This window comes from Mugil cephalus, chromosome 12, assembly GCF_022458985.1.
Source record: "Mugil cephalus isolate CIBA_MC_2020 chromosome 12, CIBA_Mcephalus_1.1, whole genome shotgun sequence".
Classification (NCBI taxonomy): Eukaryota; Metazoa; Chordata; class Actinopteri; order Mugiliformes; family Mugilidae; genus Mugil; species Mugil cephalus.
In genome coordinates, this window is record NC_061781.1 from 19,497,869 (window position 1) to 19,516,176 (window position 18,308).

An 18,308-nucleotide genomic window follows, 5' to 3' on the forward strand; every position below is an offset into this window, starting at 1 on the left:
GTTTAATGTTCCTGCCAAGCTCCTCATCATCATGATATTAATGCCGTGTCTCAGCTTTCTTAGGCTTTTTAAAAAGAGAACGATTTAAACTTTAAAACAGAAATAGTGTGAGTGGGGGAAGCCCTCGTGCCCTCAGTGGTTCTCCTTAATGTTTAACGGATCCCAGAATAAAACTCAGCTGCACATGTCTGCTGCAAATATAATATAATGGAGAAAGCAGGACTTACTATTAAGTGACGTGATTTTACAGTCCACATAGATGTAGTTAGTGATTTGTTAATGATTTAGTCACTTCTTATTTTAGTTTTGAGACATTTTAGTCTCAGTCCTTCACCTCATATAAAACTTTTCTCTGAAGCGACAGTGGGCGTTTTTGTTTCAAATCATGTTGAATGAAAATTGGCATTAGCTCTACTTGGTACCTGCCCTCGTTGCTTTTATAAAGGTCATTGCTACGACTGATTTGGAACAGATTCAGACTCTTGTTATCCTCTTCATGTTGCTTTGTGCTGTTTGTACACACACACACACTAATGCAGCCAAATCCTCTCCTTTGGTTCGTGTTTACCGTGTTTGCTCTCCTTTATTATGTGTTATTTCCACACTTTTGTTAGTCAAAAGGAGAGGATCTTGAAGCATCCGTCACTCCCTCATTCAAAGAGTGATCCTCAGCTGATCGCCAGCTGAGCCACAGAGGGAGGCGTAACCATGTCTGTACAGAATATATAAATGGTGTGTGTTAATATGTGGGTGTAGCAGTCAGGGCAGTGTCACCACATGTGGGTTTTCCTCCCGAGAGCTTAACCTCGCATGCAGTTATCTGCATAAGCCCTCTGATGTGAGTGGGGGAGGGTGATATGTGAAATCCATATATCTGCCGTTGCAGTTAGGCTGTTTCCAGGCTGATCAAGGGGGGCGGAGTACTGTAATGGGCCAAGGATGGGGGGAGGTGGGTCCTCCTAACAACGCATTTTTTACTGAGCAGCCAAGATATGCAGCCACTGCACGGACCACACGCTGCAGGAATGAAAGCCCTATAGATGAGCCTGTCATCGTTACCACTCAGTGAAAACCAGACTATCCTCCTATGCTCCATTTCCTCTTTCTGCCTCATTCCTTCCTTCTAAATTGGCCCTTTCAGCCCCATTTGCTTGCAGGTATATCATCTCTTGTACTATTAAGGGCTTTAGGTTGCCATAGCCACTAATATTAAAAAAAAAATGTATGCAAACATTTTGTAATACCAGGTCACATCACATTCTTTTGTCAAACATATTTCCCCTCCAGATAATAGACTTTTCATGGCTTCAGTTAAGCCGTAATTGCAGCGATAATGCAACACATTAGTTATAAGTGAACGAGAGGCTCTTTAGTAACAAATGAAACAGCAATATGTTTTTAATAAACTCTATATACAATACTGTGAAAATGTTGTCTTGTGAAACTAAACAGTTTTTTCCTCCTGCTGGTCCCGATTCCCGCAGGATGGTTTTGTGGTGCGGATCTATACTATGAGTTCAGACCCGGCCCTGCAGCAGGAACTGCAGCTGAAGCTGGCAAGGAAGTGTCTGCACGCCTGCGGCATCTCTCTCTTTGACCTCGAGAAGGATCTGCACATCATCAGTGAGTGAATGAGTGAATGAGCCATATGCTCCTACACACCTACAATGGGCACCTCAAAATGTGTCAAAAACTGTTCAAAACACAGAGGACTGAAAATCTGTGCACTTTCCAAACTTGTGTCCTTGGCCCTTTTGTGTTTGGCTCTAAATAGCATGTTTTTCTCTCAGGCACCGGCTTTGATGAAGAGGCAGCATTACTTGGAGCAGGGAGGGAGTTCGCTCTGATGAAAACTGCCTCAGGAAAGGTGAGAGCGGTGGTGTTCGACAAAAATGAAACGACTTAAGAGGGTTTTGTTTCGATAATGACAAACTTTATGCTTTAGATGGTGAATCTGTGGGGAGGGCTCAGAATAAATTTACGTGGGACTGCAACGTTGAGCCCCTCGTCCAACTTTCTCTTTGTTTCTAACCTCTATATGTCAGATTTTCCGAGATCACGTCTTTATGTTTGGGGATATAATCGGTGGCCCTCTTAAATAACTTTATTTCTCTTCCTTATTAATATTTAAATAAATGCTGAGCTTAAATAAGCAGAGTCATCAGAAAAATTCATTGAGATACGAAGCTTTGGCTCCAGCCTCCAGTACAATGTCAGCTTCCCGAAAATCACAACTAGGAGAGAAGCTTCCTAGATATTAAACTTATATAAGAGTGAAATTTTAAACAAGAAACTACGGGGCTACGGGAATCGACTTCGCTGTTGAGATCCGGTGCGCACTTAAAAAAAAATATTTCACATTTTTCACATTCAGTTTATCTTCTAACGTGGATTGTTTGAAGGGTGTGGCTGTCTGCGTCTTTGCTCTAGGTGTGGCGCGCTGTGTTTCTTTTATAGATAGCAGTCGAGATCAGTTGCCCATTTCTGTGTCTGTGTAGGGGCCTTATCTCGCAACGCAGTTTATCTGCAGATTACTCTAACCCAGACCAGCTGGATGGGTAAAAATAGGAGCAGTTGACCTGTGTCTTAGCACAAAGTCCACTTAGCACTACGACTAGACGTTGTGCCAGGCACGTGCTTCTTTCTCAGGCTCTGGTTCTGTGTTGCTTTGCAGCAGTATTTGCGCATGTGTCACCACAAGCTTATGACAATAAATCAAAAATGCCGCTACCTCATTAATGTCGTTAAGTGCGTTGTTTTAGCATAAAGTGTATATTTGGTTAAACTAAATCCATGAGCTAATACACACAGTAGGTCCTCACCCGTTATTAATGACCTCTATTTCAGCTATTCTTCAACACCGAGGCTGTTCTCTCTATTTTTCCTTTAGTAAATGTTTCAATTTCACCCTTGTGTCTTTCTCTCAGATCTATTACACAGGAAAATACCAGAGCCTGGGTATTAAACAGGGAGGCCCATCAGCAGGAAAGTGGGTGGAACTGCCCGTCACAAAGTCTCCCAAGATTGTCCAGTTCTCGGTCGGACATGACGGTTCCCACGCGCTGCTAGTAGCTGAAGATGGGAGCGTGTTCTTTACCGGGTCTGCCAGCAAAGGAGAAGACGGAGAATCCAGTAAGATCAACTCACTGTATTCAACCTTTGTCTAAACATTGAATGAAAATCTGACCAGCTGTAAATCTGATGGTGATGTCTGCTGTTTTGCTTTGCAGCTAAAAGTCGCAGGCAGCCCAAACCGTACAAGCCCAAGAAGATGATCAAATTAGAGACCAAGACGGCTGTGTATACTGCATGCAACAATGGCAGCAGCAGCATTGTCACCAAGGATGGAGAGCTCTACATGTTTGGCAAAGATGCAATTTACAGTGACAGCACTTGTGAGTTGACGAATTCTCTGAGATGTTTTTGTCTTCAACCATTGGCTGCATAAAATAGAACTATGTATTTCTCTATAAACATTACTCTTTTTGAACACTTACTGCTGTCTTTGATCGGAATCACTGCATTTCTCTTCACAGGCCAAGTGACAGACCTCAAAGGTCACTTTGTAACTCAGGTTGCCATGGGTAAGGCTCACACTTGTGTCCTGACCAAGAACGGTGAAGTGTGGACATTCGGGGTGAATAACAAGGGCCAGTGTGGTAGAGACACTGGATCCATGAGCCAGGCAGGGAAAGGTGAGCACACAGACAAACAAATACACATAATAACTATATCTATACACACGCAAAGAGCCTGTACCGAGCCTTTCTGCCCGTGTGCGTATCTGTTGTAGCGTTTGGTGTGGAGAACATGGCCACGGCCATGGACGAGGACCTGGAGGACGAGCTAGAGGAGAAGGAAGAGAAGAGCATGATGTGCCAGCCAGGCATGCACAAGTGGAAGTTGGACCAGTGCATGGTTTGCACGGTGTGCGGAGACTGCACCGGTTACGGTGCCAGTTGTGTCAGCAGTGGACGGCCTGACAGAGTACCAGGAGGGTAAGAGGCAACAACAGGGGGGTGTGGAGGTTGTCATTATAGTAGCTGTACAAAATTTGTGTGAAAACGACCGTCCAACCGTACTCTGGACTTTTAACTGAATTCTGGCTAAATTGTCTAATGAATGCTTTTAAAAAAAAAATGTGTGAAATATATGTGTATTTATCTTTCCACCAGTATCTGTGGTTGTGGGTCTGGAGAGTCTGGCTGCTCGGCGTGTGGCTGTTGTAAGGCTTGTGCCAGGGAGCTTGATGGTCAGGAGGCCAGACAGAGAGGCATCTTTGATGCTGTGAAGGAGATGATTCCATTGGACCTGCTGCTAGGTATGCTAGTTGACATCTTATATGACTTCAGGCTCAATTTTAAGTGTGTGTGAACAACGACAAATGCAAGTAGGCTCTGGGCAAACTGTCTGTGGGTGACTCTAAGTGCGCATGCTCTTTTGGTTTATGTTTGTGTAACAATGGAAAGTAGAAAAGGGGTAAGGAAAGTGAAATGTAGATCAGAGGGTGTAAAGATATTTTAGTTACAGTGACAACTGAAGAAGCTGTGTTGTCTGGATGGTGCAAAGCTGCACAACTTGCTTACACATTTGCAACTAATAGCAGATGCTCCTGGTTTTTATATGATTTGTAAATTAAAGTTTGTCATCATAAATGTCCAGGAAGCTGTTGCTCTTCCAGTTTTAACTCTGATTTATACTACTACTACTAATAATAATAAATAGTCACATAATACCAGAACAGTTTGACACAGTAGCTCTTGCGTTGTTAAGCATGTAAAGAATAAAACGTGGAACTCCATGCCCACACTAAAAACTTATCGCTGAGGCAGTGACACGCATGATTGATGATCCGCTATCTCCCATATAAGTAACAGAATACCAAGAAATAATGACCCCTCTGATGAGGGTGGAGTTACATGTCATTATTCTGCAGCAACCTGGCATCATTTACAGGTGATTTAATCAAGTTAAACACATTGGATGGCTGCGTCTGTCAGTTTTCATACTGTACAAACTAGTTATTGATGACATGCTGTAAGACATCCTCATTAAAAATGACAAGTCGCTGTTATTCTTGACAGAGGCCTCTCTTAAAATAGTTTTTACTTTATATTCATTAGCTCTAAATATTTCATTTCTTTTGTGGAGTGGTACTTGCATCGGTCACTGTGCCTTCATGACGATTCATTCCATCCTTTTTTTGCTCTGTCATTCATGTAATATATCACTTTCAGCTGAATCCCCACTCACATTGTTTACATTTCACTTAAAACCTTAAGCGACGCATGCTAAAATGTCTGCATATCCAGTAATTTATTGGGTTCTCTGGAACCGATCAGAGTAAACGACTGTCTTGACCAGGGATGTGTGCGAGCATCATATCCTTCCGAGCTGTGCCAGCACATTGCTTTTGCCGCACATTTCACACTTGTCTGTTGCATTCGCTTGAACATGGTATTTTGCGCACTTGACGTCCGCTCGTGCTTCGTTAAAATCCTTGTTGCTGTGCGGAGTCATTGCTTCTCCATCACGTCTTGCCATCACTCATTGATGTGTGTCTTGTTTTGTTCTGCTCTGCTTCGTCGTCCCTCCACCTCCTCCTCCTCCTCCTCCTCTTCTCCTCCTGCATCCTGTCTGGGCTGCCTGTACCTGCGGCCTTATGTGTTTTCAGCTGTGCCTGTCCCTCCCCCTCCAGGAGTGAACATCGAGGAGCACATTCAGATCCGTCAGGAGGAGAAACGGCAGAGGATCAACCGCCGGCATAGGTTGGAGGAGGGAAGAGGTATGGATAAGAGCTAGATGGAAGGGTACTATGTACAGGGAGGACTTGTGTTTTTGTGGGGGGGATGGGGTTGTTAAGATTGCTATGGTAGAGCAAAAATAGACATGGGGAGACTTGGGCGACTGGCCTGACTGTAATGAGTAGACTAAAACTTCAGACAGTATGTCCATCCCCTTTAGCTTCAGGCTACTTTCAGGTGCTTTTGTGAGCTTGGGTGTTGTGCCTTGGTGACTTCCCCCTTGCTTGTGTCTGTATAATTTTTTTCAGTGCGTGTATGTGTATTGTTGTGGTGCAGTATTATCATGTGTTCTTTCCCATTTTGTGAGCATTGTGCATGCATGTGAAAGTTTCTTTCTCCCCCAGGCCCCCTTGTTTTTCCCGGTCCCATTTTTATGAACCAGCGTGAGCAGGCCCTAGCCAGAATAAGACCCCTTCAGGCACTAAGGCATAAACGGGACAAGCACAAAGGTACTGCGGTCTTCACTAACTCAACGGGTGCAGAGACACCCCTTTTAACTCATTTCCCAATCTGGCTGTCCCGCCCACCTCCTCTCTCACTCTCTGAAGGCAGGACTCTCGTGTCTTCACCAGGTCTCATTGTTATAAACAATGGAGCCTGATGGCAAGAACGACTCACTGACTCATGGGATAAATGACTGCGAACGGCTTTAGACCAGGTTAAACATCACTCCCGACAGGGTGGTTACCTGTCTTTAACATAGCAAATGTACACAATCCATTTTCTGGTTTAGTTGGTCCTATTTCTCTGAATCCCTTTGTCTGACTGGATTTACCATCACTCCCATAGAAACCAACTGGATGCATCATCATAGATACAAATGAACAGTCGAAACAGGGAATACTGGGAGGACAAGCTTGCATGGTTTAACAAGTATAGAAATCTGACACAGAAGTAAAGAAGAAGATATGTTCATTTGTGGCTTGTAAACGGCCAACGTAGAAATCACTGAACTTGGCATAACAAGCTTTTCAGGCGCTTGTCCTTGAGTGAGGTTTGCTTGTGTAGAGAAATAGTCACTTTTCTGAAGCCAAGATTCACAACCCATTGACTGCTGCTGAAGTGATTTTGAAGAAACACATTTCTTCCCTTTTTGAAGAAACCATGATAATTCTGGAGGAGAACGAACACACCATAGCTTCACTAGGTGTAGCGCTCCGTGTGAACCGTTTTTGATGCCTATTAAATGACATCATGCTGCATGTCTGGAACATGCCTTCCTCAATGCAACTTCCTTGTTGCAAGTAAATTGTTTGTTCTGGCAACAAACCACACTGTAATATATTCCAGAACAGTAGCTGTTTCCTCCTTCATGTCATTCAAAAGGACTGAAGCTGTTTGATGAATAACCGTGTCCATGGCTGCGGTGCATTGAGCATCTAACCCCCGAATCACTCCCCAGGCACAGTCCTTAAAGGCTGCTGCCCGCTGCTCTAAATGCGCACACTACTGTGTGAAAGAATGGATGGGTAGAACAATTAAGGGTTAAAATTTATTTTATTTATTTATTTCTTTTTGGAACCTGTCATTGTGGGTTTTGCGTACTAGTAAGAACAGGTGATTTAGTGTAGTGTCTACATGTCCCCTGAGCATTCTTATTTATGGTTTTACACTCGTGAATGAATGCTTCAAATCTTCCCACTGTCTACTTTTCTGTGTTGTAATTCAAGAGCACTTCTCTGTACTGATCAAAATAGCGTTGTGTCTAAACTTTTAACCCTATCCTGTGATCTTTTTGGGCCACGAGCGACTCAATTGTTATTTCTACATTTGCTGGGAAGATTGAAAATTTAATGCTGTTATCTCGTTTGACTGGTAACGGAGGTAAACCATACGGAGCTGGTTCCTGGTCCAAAAAAGTACTGCCGGTCATTATATTTACTGTAATGCATGGTGTTGTTTCCGACCGCATCCTCTCACACACCGCGACTGTGACCTATTGCAGGGCTCAAGATAAACCAGACTTCCTCTTCCTCATTAGGTACAGACAGATGTTCTCAAGTTCTCTGCACCGCAGTCTGTCCATCTATAATAGGACTGGTTGTCAAAAGCCACTCTGTTATAGAGGTGTTAGTCCCTCCTTCTTATTTCAGCATGCTTTCCACCTTTCTCCATGTTTCCCTTTGAGTCCTCTTTCTCCTCCAGCTCTGTTTTCCAGGAGTCCGCAGAGACATCCACCTCGGCGGTCTAAAGCTTCTACTAAACTTCACTCTATGTTCTCCACTCAAATGCGCTGACTGCAGTGTTTTCATTGTAGATGGTAGCAGCGAACGTGGAGAGAAGGACGCCAGCAAAATCACCACCTATCCTCCAGGGGCGGTGAGGTTTGACTGCGAGCTAAGAGCTGTGCAGGTCAGCTGCGGGTTTCACCACTCAGGTAGGTTGTTTTCCCTAATGGCTGCTTCTGGAGTGTCACCAAAGACGCAGTGGTTTCACTACTACTGCAACATTTCAGTCATTATGTTGGTTTACAGTGGTGCTGATGGAGAATGGAGATGTCTATACGTTTGGTTATGGCCAACACGGGCAGCTTGGACATGGAGATGTCAACTCCAGGTACTTATGTTGTTAAACTGAAGGATATTTTTATTGTTACATGCATATAATATAAAACAGTTATTGGGAACAAAAATGTAGAATTTTATGAATGAAAAATATCAAATAACCGGCAGAAAGAATTGATAAGTCAAGACTATTACCGTTGAGAAAAACTAGCCATTTGTTACGGTTGTTAAAATGTCAACCTTAGCTGTTCTTACAGTTAATTTTCTACCTACTAGGGGCTCTCCAACTCTGGTGCAGGCCCTTCCAGGTCCGAGTGTCCAGGTGACAGCAGGCAGTAACCACACAGCTGTTCTCCTCGTGGATGGGCAGGTCTTCACATTCGGTAGCTTCTCGGTGAGAAAAACATTTTTGTGATGTGATCTGTTAAAATGTTCAAAGGTTTTGTCATGCACTCGTTTAGCCTAGAGCTTTAATTTGAGTATTTCTCCTTGATTTCCAGAAAGGACAGCTGGGCAGGCCCATCCTCGACATGCCCTACTGGAATGCCAAGCCATCTCCCATGCCCAATATTGGTGCCAAATATGGACGAAAGGCTACCTGGATCGGGGCCAGCGGCGACCAGACGTTCCTGCGGATCGACGAGGCTCTTATCAACTCCCATGTCCTCTCCACTTCAGAGATCTTTGCCAGCAAACACATCATTGGCCTTGTGCCCTCCTCTGTGTCTGAGCCACCTCCATTTAAATGCTTGCTAATCAACAAAATGGATGGAAGCTGCAGAACCTTCAATGACTCTGAGCAGGAGGACCTGCAGGGATTTGGCCTGTGTCTGGACCCTGTGTATGATGTCGTATGGAGGTTAGTCCAAGGATTAAATGGCGTAGATAACTGGTAACCATATGCACGTATATTGTAAATGTATTGCTATTTAATAAGGGGGAATATTGCCAGCATTCATCCATATTTTTAAATATTTAGCGAAGCCTTTCTGCTCTAAGGCTTGTTATTCTCAACCATGACTCCCTGTGTGTTTCTAGGTTCTTGCCGGCCTCAAGAGAGATGTGGTGCTACAATGCAGTGATAGCTGATGCCAGGATGCCCTCTGCAACAGATCTGCAGGCTCGTTGTAGCATCCTCAGTCCAGAGCTTGCATTGCCATCAGGATCGCATGCGACCACCACTCGCTCTCATGGAGCCCTGCACATCCTTGGTAATTGTGGATGCTAGTTATTTATCAAAGGGCTTATGTGCCTCAGATATTCTTGTTCTTATACAAGCATGATCACAACTGTTGATATGCAATCTTTCAAAGAGTGAAACCAGAAATCAGTGGTCTTACGCGCTGTCTAATTCATTGCCTTTTATCCTCTGTATGATTTCAGATGTTTCTTCATAAAGCTCCACATACAACCTCTAATCTAATCTAAATAGCGAAAGTTATTTCATTTTGTGTGTTGTTGTTTATGTCTGCTGCACTTCTCTTAGAAACTATATTTGATCATAAATGGACATAAAGCACCATGCATTTGCAAAAACATTGTTAAATATTGTTGGTGCTAAAAAGAAGCATGCTATCTCCACTCAGGTTGCCTCGATACGTTAGCAGCCATGCAGGAGCTGAAGATGGGTGTAGCCAGTTCAGAAGAAGAAACCCAGGCAGTGATGAAGGTCTATTCCAAAGAGGACTACAGTGTGGTGAACCGCTTTGAGAGTGAGTGAACTTGTACACAATAAATTTTGCCTTTATGTGCTTTAACTGGACGACACAATCGTGTGGTGGTTGGCACTGACGCCTCACAGCAAGAAGGTTCTGGGTTCGGATCTGTCTTTCTGTTTGGAGTTTGCATGTCCTCCCTGTGTCTGCGTGGCTTAATTGGTGATTCGAAATTTCCCTACGTGTGAGTGTGAATGGTTGTCCTCTGTGTTAGCCCCACGATAGACTGGAGACCTGTCCAGGGTGAACCCCGCCTCTTGCCCGATGTCAGCCCCCTCCAGAGGACAAGCGGTCACAGAAAATGAATAAATGAATGCTTTAACTGATATTATGACAATGTCAAGCTCTTTCTTAATGAAAGTTTGGTGCCACAACGGGAAAACTTCCAAACTTCTTTGCCCCCCCACCCCCCTGCAGAGTCTTATTTATCCCATGTGTGATGTTCTAGGTCACGGTGGTGGTTGGGGTTACTCAGCCCACTCTGTGGAGGCCATCCGGTTCTGTGCGGATGCGGACATCCTGCTGGGTGGGCTGGGCCTGTTCGGAGGACGAGGGGAGTACACTGCCAAGATCAAGGTGAACATTGCGGTTTCATCCAAAATCATACATAGTCATATTCAACATATCTGTTGTTTTTCAAGTTTTCAATACAGTGTGTTGCTTATAGGGACATGATAACAATTATGAACAAAGGAGACGGAGACGATAATGACAGGAAGAAAAAAAGGAAATAAAAGAAAATAAGATAATACAAGAGAATAGGAATAAAAATAATTATCAGATTGATAATATAGATTGGATTTATTTCATATGGGTTCCTCACTATAACAGTATAGCCATGGCAGGGCTCCACCTTCTAGTGAATATATATTTGTGAAGTCACAGGGAGTATGTTATTTGTTCCATTTGATATATTTCATTTTTTTTTTTTCCATTTTATCAGTAATTCCTTTTGCACTGCGATTGGCATTTAATCCACGGCATGTGCTGCTGTAAATTATTTGTGCAGGAATCTTAGAATATGACAGTTTCTCCTACATGCTCAGAGAAACGTTGTATAACCATAATTTAAAAACTCCTTAAGTTTTCATTGTAACGGAACCAGGGGGTGTTTCAGACAAAATAGATTAAGCAAGTGCTTCTCTAATTACACCACAATTATCCCGTACTGTTGTTGTGCAGCTTTTTGAGCTGGGACCTGATGGGGGCGACCATGAGACTGACGGTGATTTGCTGGCTGAGACTGATGTATTGGCTTATGACTGTGCTGCCAGGTACATTGTGTTTAAAAAAAAAAAATATATTACTGATCTCCATTTCCAAACGCTGTGATTGATGACGCTTTTTATTTTTAGGGAGAAATATGCCATGATGTTTGATGAGCCAGTGCTGCTGCAGCTCGGCTGGTGGTATGTGGCGTGGGCCCGAGTGTCTGGTCCCAGCAGTGACTGTGGCTCCCATGGACAGGCTACCATCACTACTGATGATGGGTAAAATTGATTTATCATCTGGATAATACATCATAACATCTTATATTTTCCAATTATTCCTCAGCACTAATCATGTACTAATCACAATGCCGTTTCTCCCTATTTAGTGTTGTCTTTCAGTTCAAAAGCTCCAAGAAGTCAAACAATGGTACAGATGTTAATGCGGGTCAAATACCTCAGCTGCTTTACAGGCAAGTAAAATGCTTTTCTTAAAACTGGCTTGTGTCTTATATCATATATTGTGTCTAATAGGCTTGACAAGTAAATAATCTGGATATTTAATTTGTGTTTTAACACCAGGCTCCCGTCAAATGATGGCAATGCATCTAAAGGGAAGCAGCAGACCAGTGAACCAGTCCATATTCTCAAACGCTCATTTGCTCGTACGGTCTCAGTGGTGAGTTTAGTTTCTAAAAAAGTGTTTTGTTTACACCAGTGTTGTTGTTTTTTTGTTTGTTTTTTTTACAACTCTGACTGTCTGGTCGTAGGAGTGTTTTGAGTCTCTGCTGAGTATCCTACACTGGAGCTGGACCACCTTGGTTTTGGGTGTGGAGGAGCTGCGAGGCCTGAAGGGTTTCCAGTACACAGCCACACTGCTGGACCTGGAGAGACTGCGCTTCGTTGGCACGTGTTGCCTCCGCCTGCTCAGGGTCTACATCTGTGAGATCTTCCCCATCGCTGGTAAGAACAGTGAACGTAAAGCAGATTTATTGGTGAGATTATATTGGTGCATTCATGCAACAAGAAACTGCAAATTATTATTTATATAACACCGAATAAAGTCATATTCACTATGAAACCTATAAATAAGCAATGACCCTTTTTTTCTATTCATTTAGTCAGGAAAACTTCAGGAAAAGTTTATTTCAGAAAGTACGGGTCGATTTCACTTGACTGCTGAAGCTTCTGATCCTGTTTCAAATTCTTTTTTTCGATCCGTTGTCTGATTTCCAGCCAGCACCAAAGCTGTGGTGGAGGAGTCGAGCAAGCTGGCGGAGTGCGTGGGAAAGACACGCAGCCTGCTGAAGAAGATCCTGTCGGAAGGAATGGACAACTGCCTGACGAAGCTGGACAATGATCCCCAGGGCTACCTGTCCCAGCCCCTTACCCTCCTGGAAGCTGTCCTGCAGGAATGCCACAACACCTTCACCGCCTGCTTCCACTCCTTCTACCCAACTCCTGCACTGCAGTGGGCTTGCCTCTGTGATCTGCTCAACTGCCTCGACCAGGTATGATCATCACAGTCTGCTTGTTAACATATTCCAGTCTTTTTTGAATATCTTATTTTCACTTTTTAACTGAAATAAAGAAAAAAAACAAAACAAGATCCAATATGGGTTTATAGCATCTGACTTGAAGTAATGGAAATAATATGGAGAAAGACAGAGGGTGTATGAGGATATACACAACAATCAAAGTAGGTACGTGCCTTCTGTCTCACGTCTCATGATACTGTCAAGGGTTTGGATAAAAAAAAAAGACAAAACAAAACCAAGACAGGAAAGATAAAAAGGAGACTCCTGAGAGGAGGTTTAAAAAACCTTGGTTAGTACAGAAAAAAATGCCAATATCACATAGTAGCCTGATTCATACATTCTTCCGGCCTACAAACATAAAACATTGCGTTGAGCCACATTTTAAAGCCATATATTTTCTTAAGATGTCTTTATCAGTTAATTTCATGTCAATAAAATTTTCATGAACCCTTCAGTTTTAAATATATAAAATGCTCAAAACAAAAGCAAACCTCCTTCTGTCTCTTGACTGTAGATGTTTGTATAATACTCTTTTCCAGAATTATCCACCAAAGTTTGTGAACCACTTATCCCCCCAGCAGCAATACTGCTGATTAGACGAGAAAAGTTTCACTAATAGAGAAAAAAAAAAAAAAATCTGACATTCATTCTTGTTCTCTTTGCATTTCAGGACATTGCTGAAGCCAATTTTCGCACATCCAGCAGCCGTCTCCTGGCAGCTGTAATGTCAGCACTGTGTAACACCTCAGTCAAGTTGACGTCCATCCTGCCCATTGCATACGACGGGGAAGTGCTGCTGCGTTCTCTGGTCAAACAAGTCAGCACCGAGAACGATTCTGCCCTCGCTCACCGCTTCCCCCTGCTGGTGGCACACATGGAGAAACTAAGCCATGTGAGTTCTTGGTGCTGTGCCTCCCGTCAACACTGACAAATCAAAAATGTTTGATAGATGGTGAATATGGTGCCATTATCATATCAAATGTGTCTTGTCGCTTTAGACGGAGGAGAACCTGATGGGGATGACGAGTTTCCGAGAAGTGCTGGAGAAGATGCTGGTGATCGTGGTGCTGCCTGTGAGGAAGAGTTTGAGGAAGGAGGTGGAGCTGTTCTCTCCTCACCTCGTGTCCAATACCTGCGGCCTGTTGGCCTCCATCGTCTCTGAGCTCACTGCTTCTGCCCTGGGCTCTGAGGTAACTTTCCACTTATGCTGACCACCACAGATAAACACACACACACCGAAGGCCTCTGTGAAATATAACGAGGCTCGGGCTTCGGCAAACAATCATCACGAGCTCTTGTTAAAAAAAAAAAAAAAAAGCTCTGCAACATAAGCAGAAGTGTCATCTGTCGTTTTCATTAACCTCTGTCGTCCCTACTCTAGGCTTTCACTTTGTAATCATTTCTGTCTGTCAGATTTGTTGGAACACAACTGCCTCCACTCCCATTTCTGCCAAACTCAGCATTGTCACAATCCCGCTTTATAAGTTTAATGCATGATCTGTCACTCAAGCCGTGTCTTTCATCAGTCCGTCTCTTTCCTCCTCCCTGGAGCCATCCCCCGTCCTGTTACTTAAATCTCTATTGTTGTTGAAGTGACAGACATGTTGTCGTTACTGGTGTCATAAAACAGTAACACATGGGCAGACGCTGCGTTTTATGCATTGTCACTATGGTATGCCGAGTCATTAAGTGGGAGTGGCAGATGTCTGTCACCCTCCCTCTGACACTCTTCTATATCAGTTATCACCCATCTCTCTTTTGGTGCACATACACATGCACCGCAGTCGTTCTGTTGTTGCTATAGTAACGTCACTTGACAGCAGCCAGCGACGACCCTGTTTTCTATCCTGTCTGTTGTCAGGGTAACAACTCCTCCTCCTCCTCCTCCAGAGTACCTGGATTGGGTCCCTCTGCAGCTCTGTCTGGCTCTCTGTAGTCTGTAGATATAAATAGAAATAGTTTCTATATTATCTGTTCTATTTTTTTAAGTTCATTTTGTTATTTCACAACTTAAATATATATTTCTGGCAGCATTTGCAGTTTATTATTCTCTTTGCATAAAAACGACATAGATGGCTATTTTAAGTGGAGGTAATCATCTTCAAATGTGTTCATTTGTGGTGAGACCCTGTGGTCTTACGTAATAAATCTGCTGTGTTCGGTCACATTTCTTACTGTGTCATTGCCTATTATTAGGTCGATGGCCTAAACTCGCTCCACTCTGTGAAAGCATCTCCCAACCGCTTCACCAAAACGAGCCAGGGCCGCAGCTGGAACACGGGCAACGGCTCTCCGGACGCCATCTGTCTGACAGTGGACAAGCCAGGCGTTGTGCTGGTGGGCGTCTGCGTCTACGGGGGAGGGGGCATCCATGAGTATGAACTAGAGGTGCTGGCTGATGATGTAAGTGATTTATTTATTTATGTTTTGGGTTGTTTGCTTGACTAGTTTTCTGTCAGTTATTGTTTTTTTCTATAACTTTGGTTCTTCCATACTTCAGGCACAGACGGAGCACCCAGGAGACTCCGCCCATTCGCACAGATGGACGTCTCTGGAGCTGGTGAAGGGCACCTACAGCACCGATGATTCTCCAAGTGATATTGCTGAGATTCGCTTGGACAAGGCTGTGCCACTCAAGGTACACAAACGCAACAGAGACTAAAATGCATCGACTAACTCTACTCTGATTTATAAAAGTCTCTTGTTTGTTCTGGTTAAATGCATATACTTTATGAATAAATACATTGCTTTTTGCAGGAAGGGGTTAAGTATGCAGTGCGACTACGAAATTATGGCAGCCGGACAGCTAACGGTGATGGAGGTATGACCACAGTGCAGTGCTCTGATGGTGTATCCTTCACCTTCAGCACCTGCAGCTTAAGTAGCAACGGAACAAACCAGACCAGAGGACAGATCCCGCAGATTCTCTACTACAGGTGAGCGCAAAACCAGCGTTTTCCGTCATCTCGCACGAGTGAATTTTCTTTACTGACTTGAGTTTGTCTCTGCTGAAGGAGCGAGTATGATGGGGATCTCCAGTCTCAGCTGCTGAGCAAAGCCAATGAGGAGGACAAAAACTGTAGCAGAGCTCTGTCTGTGGTGAGCGCTGTGGTCAGAGCTGCAAAGGACCTCCTTCACAGGGCATTTGCTGTTGACGGTAAGCACAACGAGCTTGTAAATGTGTTACAAAAGCTTCGGTAATTGCTTTAGAGGCGCTCAGAGCTGGATCTGTTTGTTTTAATTATGCACTTTCTTGTCTTCAGTGGATGATATCCCAGAGCTGCTAAGTTCGTCCAGCCTGTTCTCCATGCTCCTGCCCCTTATCCTGGCTTACATTGGCCCCGTGGCTGCATCTGTACCAAAGGTGAGTGTTCAAACCAGGGCTGTGATCTGTTCTCGTTTCACAATAAAGATTCTCAATGATGTGACACTGGTGAAATGTCCTTCTCTTCCTCACTAAGGCTGCTGTTGAGGTTTTTGGACTCGTTCAAGAGTTGCTACCTGCTGTCTCCGCCCTCAACCAAAAATACGCCCCGCCCACATTCAACCCCAACCAGTCAACAGACAGCACCACTGGAAACCAGCCTGAGCAGGGCCTGTCAGCCTGTACCACCTCAAACCACTACTCAGTGATTGAGAGTGACCACCCGTACAAACAAGCTGGCGTCACTCAGTACAGGGTAAGGTGTCCTCTGGCTCACTCGCTTATTTACTTAATTTATATCATGTAACTCATCTAATTCTGACACCCCCTCTCCTCAGGTATCTTTCCCAGACTGCGTCCGATGGACCACGATCGAGTTTGATCCACAGTGTGGCACTGCACAGCCAGAGGACGCGCTTCGCCTGCTCATCCCCAGCCGGACGCTCCACCTGTCCAACCTGGGAGGCAAGCCCTTAATTCACGACACCATCAACACCTGGACTGAGCTCAAGAAGTTCTCTGGATCCACAGGATGGCCAACCACTGTCCTTGTGCTGCCAGGTATGAAAGACACACCAATTTTTTTTTTAATTATTATTTATTTAAGATACTGCTTCAATCATTGTGACAGTAGCTGCGTTTCCATTACATTTTTTCGCAACTCGTCTCGCAATATCCCATGATTCTCTTAAATTATGGACTTCAAAGGAACTGGTCACGTGATCCCCTGCGTCATCTCCGGTGACGACGGGTGTTTCCATTGCTCTTTTGCACTAAACTGTTATATTAATACGTCTTAACCACCTCATTAGAGCGTAAAAGTGTTTTAGCTTTAGATATTTGAGACTTTTTTTCGAAATGCAGGTGTTTCTATTACCTGTTTTTTTTATTGCAATATTTGGGTTTTGCACATTTCTAGGGGTAATAGAAACACAGCAAGTGTTATTAAATCTATGTTGTAAATGGTCCAAGATGATGCTGCACATTTTTATCAGGGAAACTTTGGGGGGGAAAGAAAATGACTCATCTTTTACTCTCTACAGGAAACGAAGTTCTGTTTTCCCTGGAAACAGCGTCAGATTATGTTAAAGACGAGAAAGCCTGCTTCTACGGCTTTAAGTGCGTGGCTGTGGGATATGAATTCAACCCTGGTCCCGATGAGGTATAGACTCTCTCTCTTGTGAAAGTACCTCTGGGTAATAGTCAGTTGTGTGTGGGTGTCCAGATCTCATGGATTTGTTGTCACCAAAAAGGGAAAAAATGTTTTGACAAATCATTCTTGCACTTTTCAGGGCATCATCCAGTTAGAGAAAGAGTTGGCCTACCTGGGTAGTGTGTGTGCTGCAGCGCTGATGAAGAAAGACCTGGCCCTCCCTATAGGTATAGAAAACAGTGCATGAGGGAATTTGTTGCACCTGTATCCAATAACAGAGTTTCATATGTGTTTGAGGAGATCATTCACACGTCATTCTGGTCTTTTTCTCATTCCAGGCAATGAATTGGAGGAAGATCTTGAAATTCTTGAGGAAGCCTCTCTTCAGGTATTCTAAATTAATCTCTAAGTATCAAATAAAAAAAAAGATTTCTTCGTCACTCAACCTCCTTTGATTTTTATGTTATTTTCCCACTTGCAGGTGTGTAAAGCCCACTCGGGGATCCTGGGGAAGGGTCTGGCCTTGTCTCACTCTCCCACCATCCTGGAGGCTCTTGAGGGGAATCTGCCCCTACACCTCCAAACCAATGAGCACTCTTTCCTTGAGGACTTCATCACCTGTGTGCAGAACTCAAGCGGAGGACGTTTGGCCAGGTTTGTTTCTGTGCTCGGATCCGCACAGCAGAGCTCTGGTTAATTTGACAACTGTATCAACGTTCCCCTCGGCTCATTCGTTGTCTTTTTATTGTTTGTTACTTCCAGGTGGCTGCAGCCCGACTCTTACGCAGATCCCCAGAACACCTCTCTGATCTTGAACAAAGATGACATACGCTGTGGGTGGCCAGCCACTGTGGTCGTGCAAACCAAAGACCAGTACGGAGATGTTGTGCACGTCCCTAACATGAAAGTAAGAATAGTTTCTGTGGTGTTAAAATACAACGAGCAATGCACAATATTGAAGA

At 43.9% G+C, this 18,308-nt stretch overlaps 1 protein-coding gene across 19 annotated transcripts in view; it reads left to right on the forward strand.

Moving 5' to 3' along the window:
- Positions 1-18,308, forward strand: part of mycbp2 (MYC binding protein 2) — a 57,561-nt gene that overhangs the window by 14,518 nt on the left and 24,735 nt on the right. For 15 of the 19 annotated variants that reach the window (XM_047600596.1, XM_047600597.1, XM_047600600.1 and 12 more), the window contains exons 10-45: positions 1,485-1,623; positions 1,791-1,867; positions 2,928-3,132; positions 3,231-3,395; positions 3,537-3,695; positions 3,794-3,998; positions 4,176-4,321; positions 5,675-5,785; positions 6,149-6,253; positions 8,062-8,181; positions 8,279-8,360; positions 8,585-8,702; positions 8,809-9,167; positions 9,347-9,519; positions 9,895-10,020; positions 10,472-10,599; positions 11,206-11,297; positions 11,379-11,513; positions 11,621-11,704; positions 11,814-11,910; positions 12,002-12,194; positions 12,468-12,742; positions 13,440-13,661; positions 13,768-13,959; positions 14,966-15,172; positions 15,270-15,407; positions 15,527-15,705; positions 15,784-15,926; positions 16,033-16,133; positions 16,231-16,449; positions 16,532-16,754; positions 17,237-17,355; positions 17,486-17,573; positions 17,685-17,734; positions 17,828-18,000; positions 18,109-18,253. In XM_047600596.1, the coding sequence (XP_047456552.1) occupies positions 1,485-1,623; positions 1,791-1,867; positions 2,928-3,132; positions 3,231-3,395; positions 3,537-3,695; positions 3,794-3,998; positions 4,176-4,321; positions 5,675-5,785; positions 6,149-6,253; positions 8,062-8,181; positions 8,279-8,360; positions 8,585-8,702; positions 8,809-9,167; positions 9,347-9,519; positions 9,895-10,020; positions 10,472-10,599; positions 11,206-11,297; positions 11,379-11,513; positions 11,621-11,704; positions 11,814-11,910; positions 12,002-12,194; positions 12,468-12,742; positions 13,440-13,661; positions 13,768-13,959; positions 14,966-15,172; positions 15,270-15,407; positions 15,527-15,705; positions 15,784-15,926; positions 16,033-16,133; positions 16,231-16,449; positions 16,532-16,754; positions 17,237-17,355; positions 17,486-17,573; positions 17,685-17,734; positions 17,828-18,000; positions 18,109-18,253 (5,493 nt within the window). The remainder of the gene's footprint in view (positions 1-1,484; positions 1,624-1,790; positions 1,868-2,927; positions 3,133-3,230; positions 3,396-3,536; positions 3,696-3,793; positions 3,999-4,175; positions 4,322-5,674; positions 5,786-6,148; positions 6,254-8,061; positions 8,182-8,278; positions 8,361-8,584; positions 8,703-8,808; positions 9,168-9,346; positions 9,520-9,894; positions 10,021-10,471; positions 10,600-11,205; positions 11,298-11,378; positions 11,514-11,620; positions 11,705-11,813; positions 11,911-12,001; positions 12,195-12,467; positions 12,743-13,439; positions 13,662-13,767; positions 13,960-14,965; positions 15,173-15,269; positions 15,408-15,526; positions 15,706-15,783; positions 15,927-16,032; positions 16,134-16,230; positions 16,450-16,531; positions 16,755-17,236; positions 17,356-17,485; positions 17,574-17,684; positions 17,735-17,827; positions 18,001-18,108; positions 18,254-18,308) is intronic. The other 4 variants (XM_047600598.1, XM_047600615.1, XM_047600601.1 and 1 more) reach the window with 3 other exon arrangements.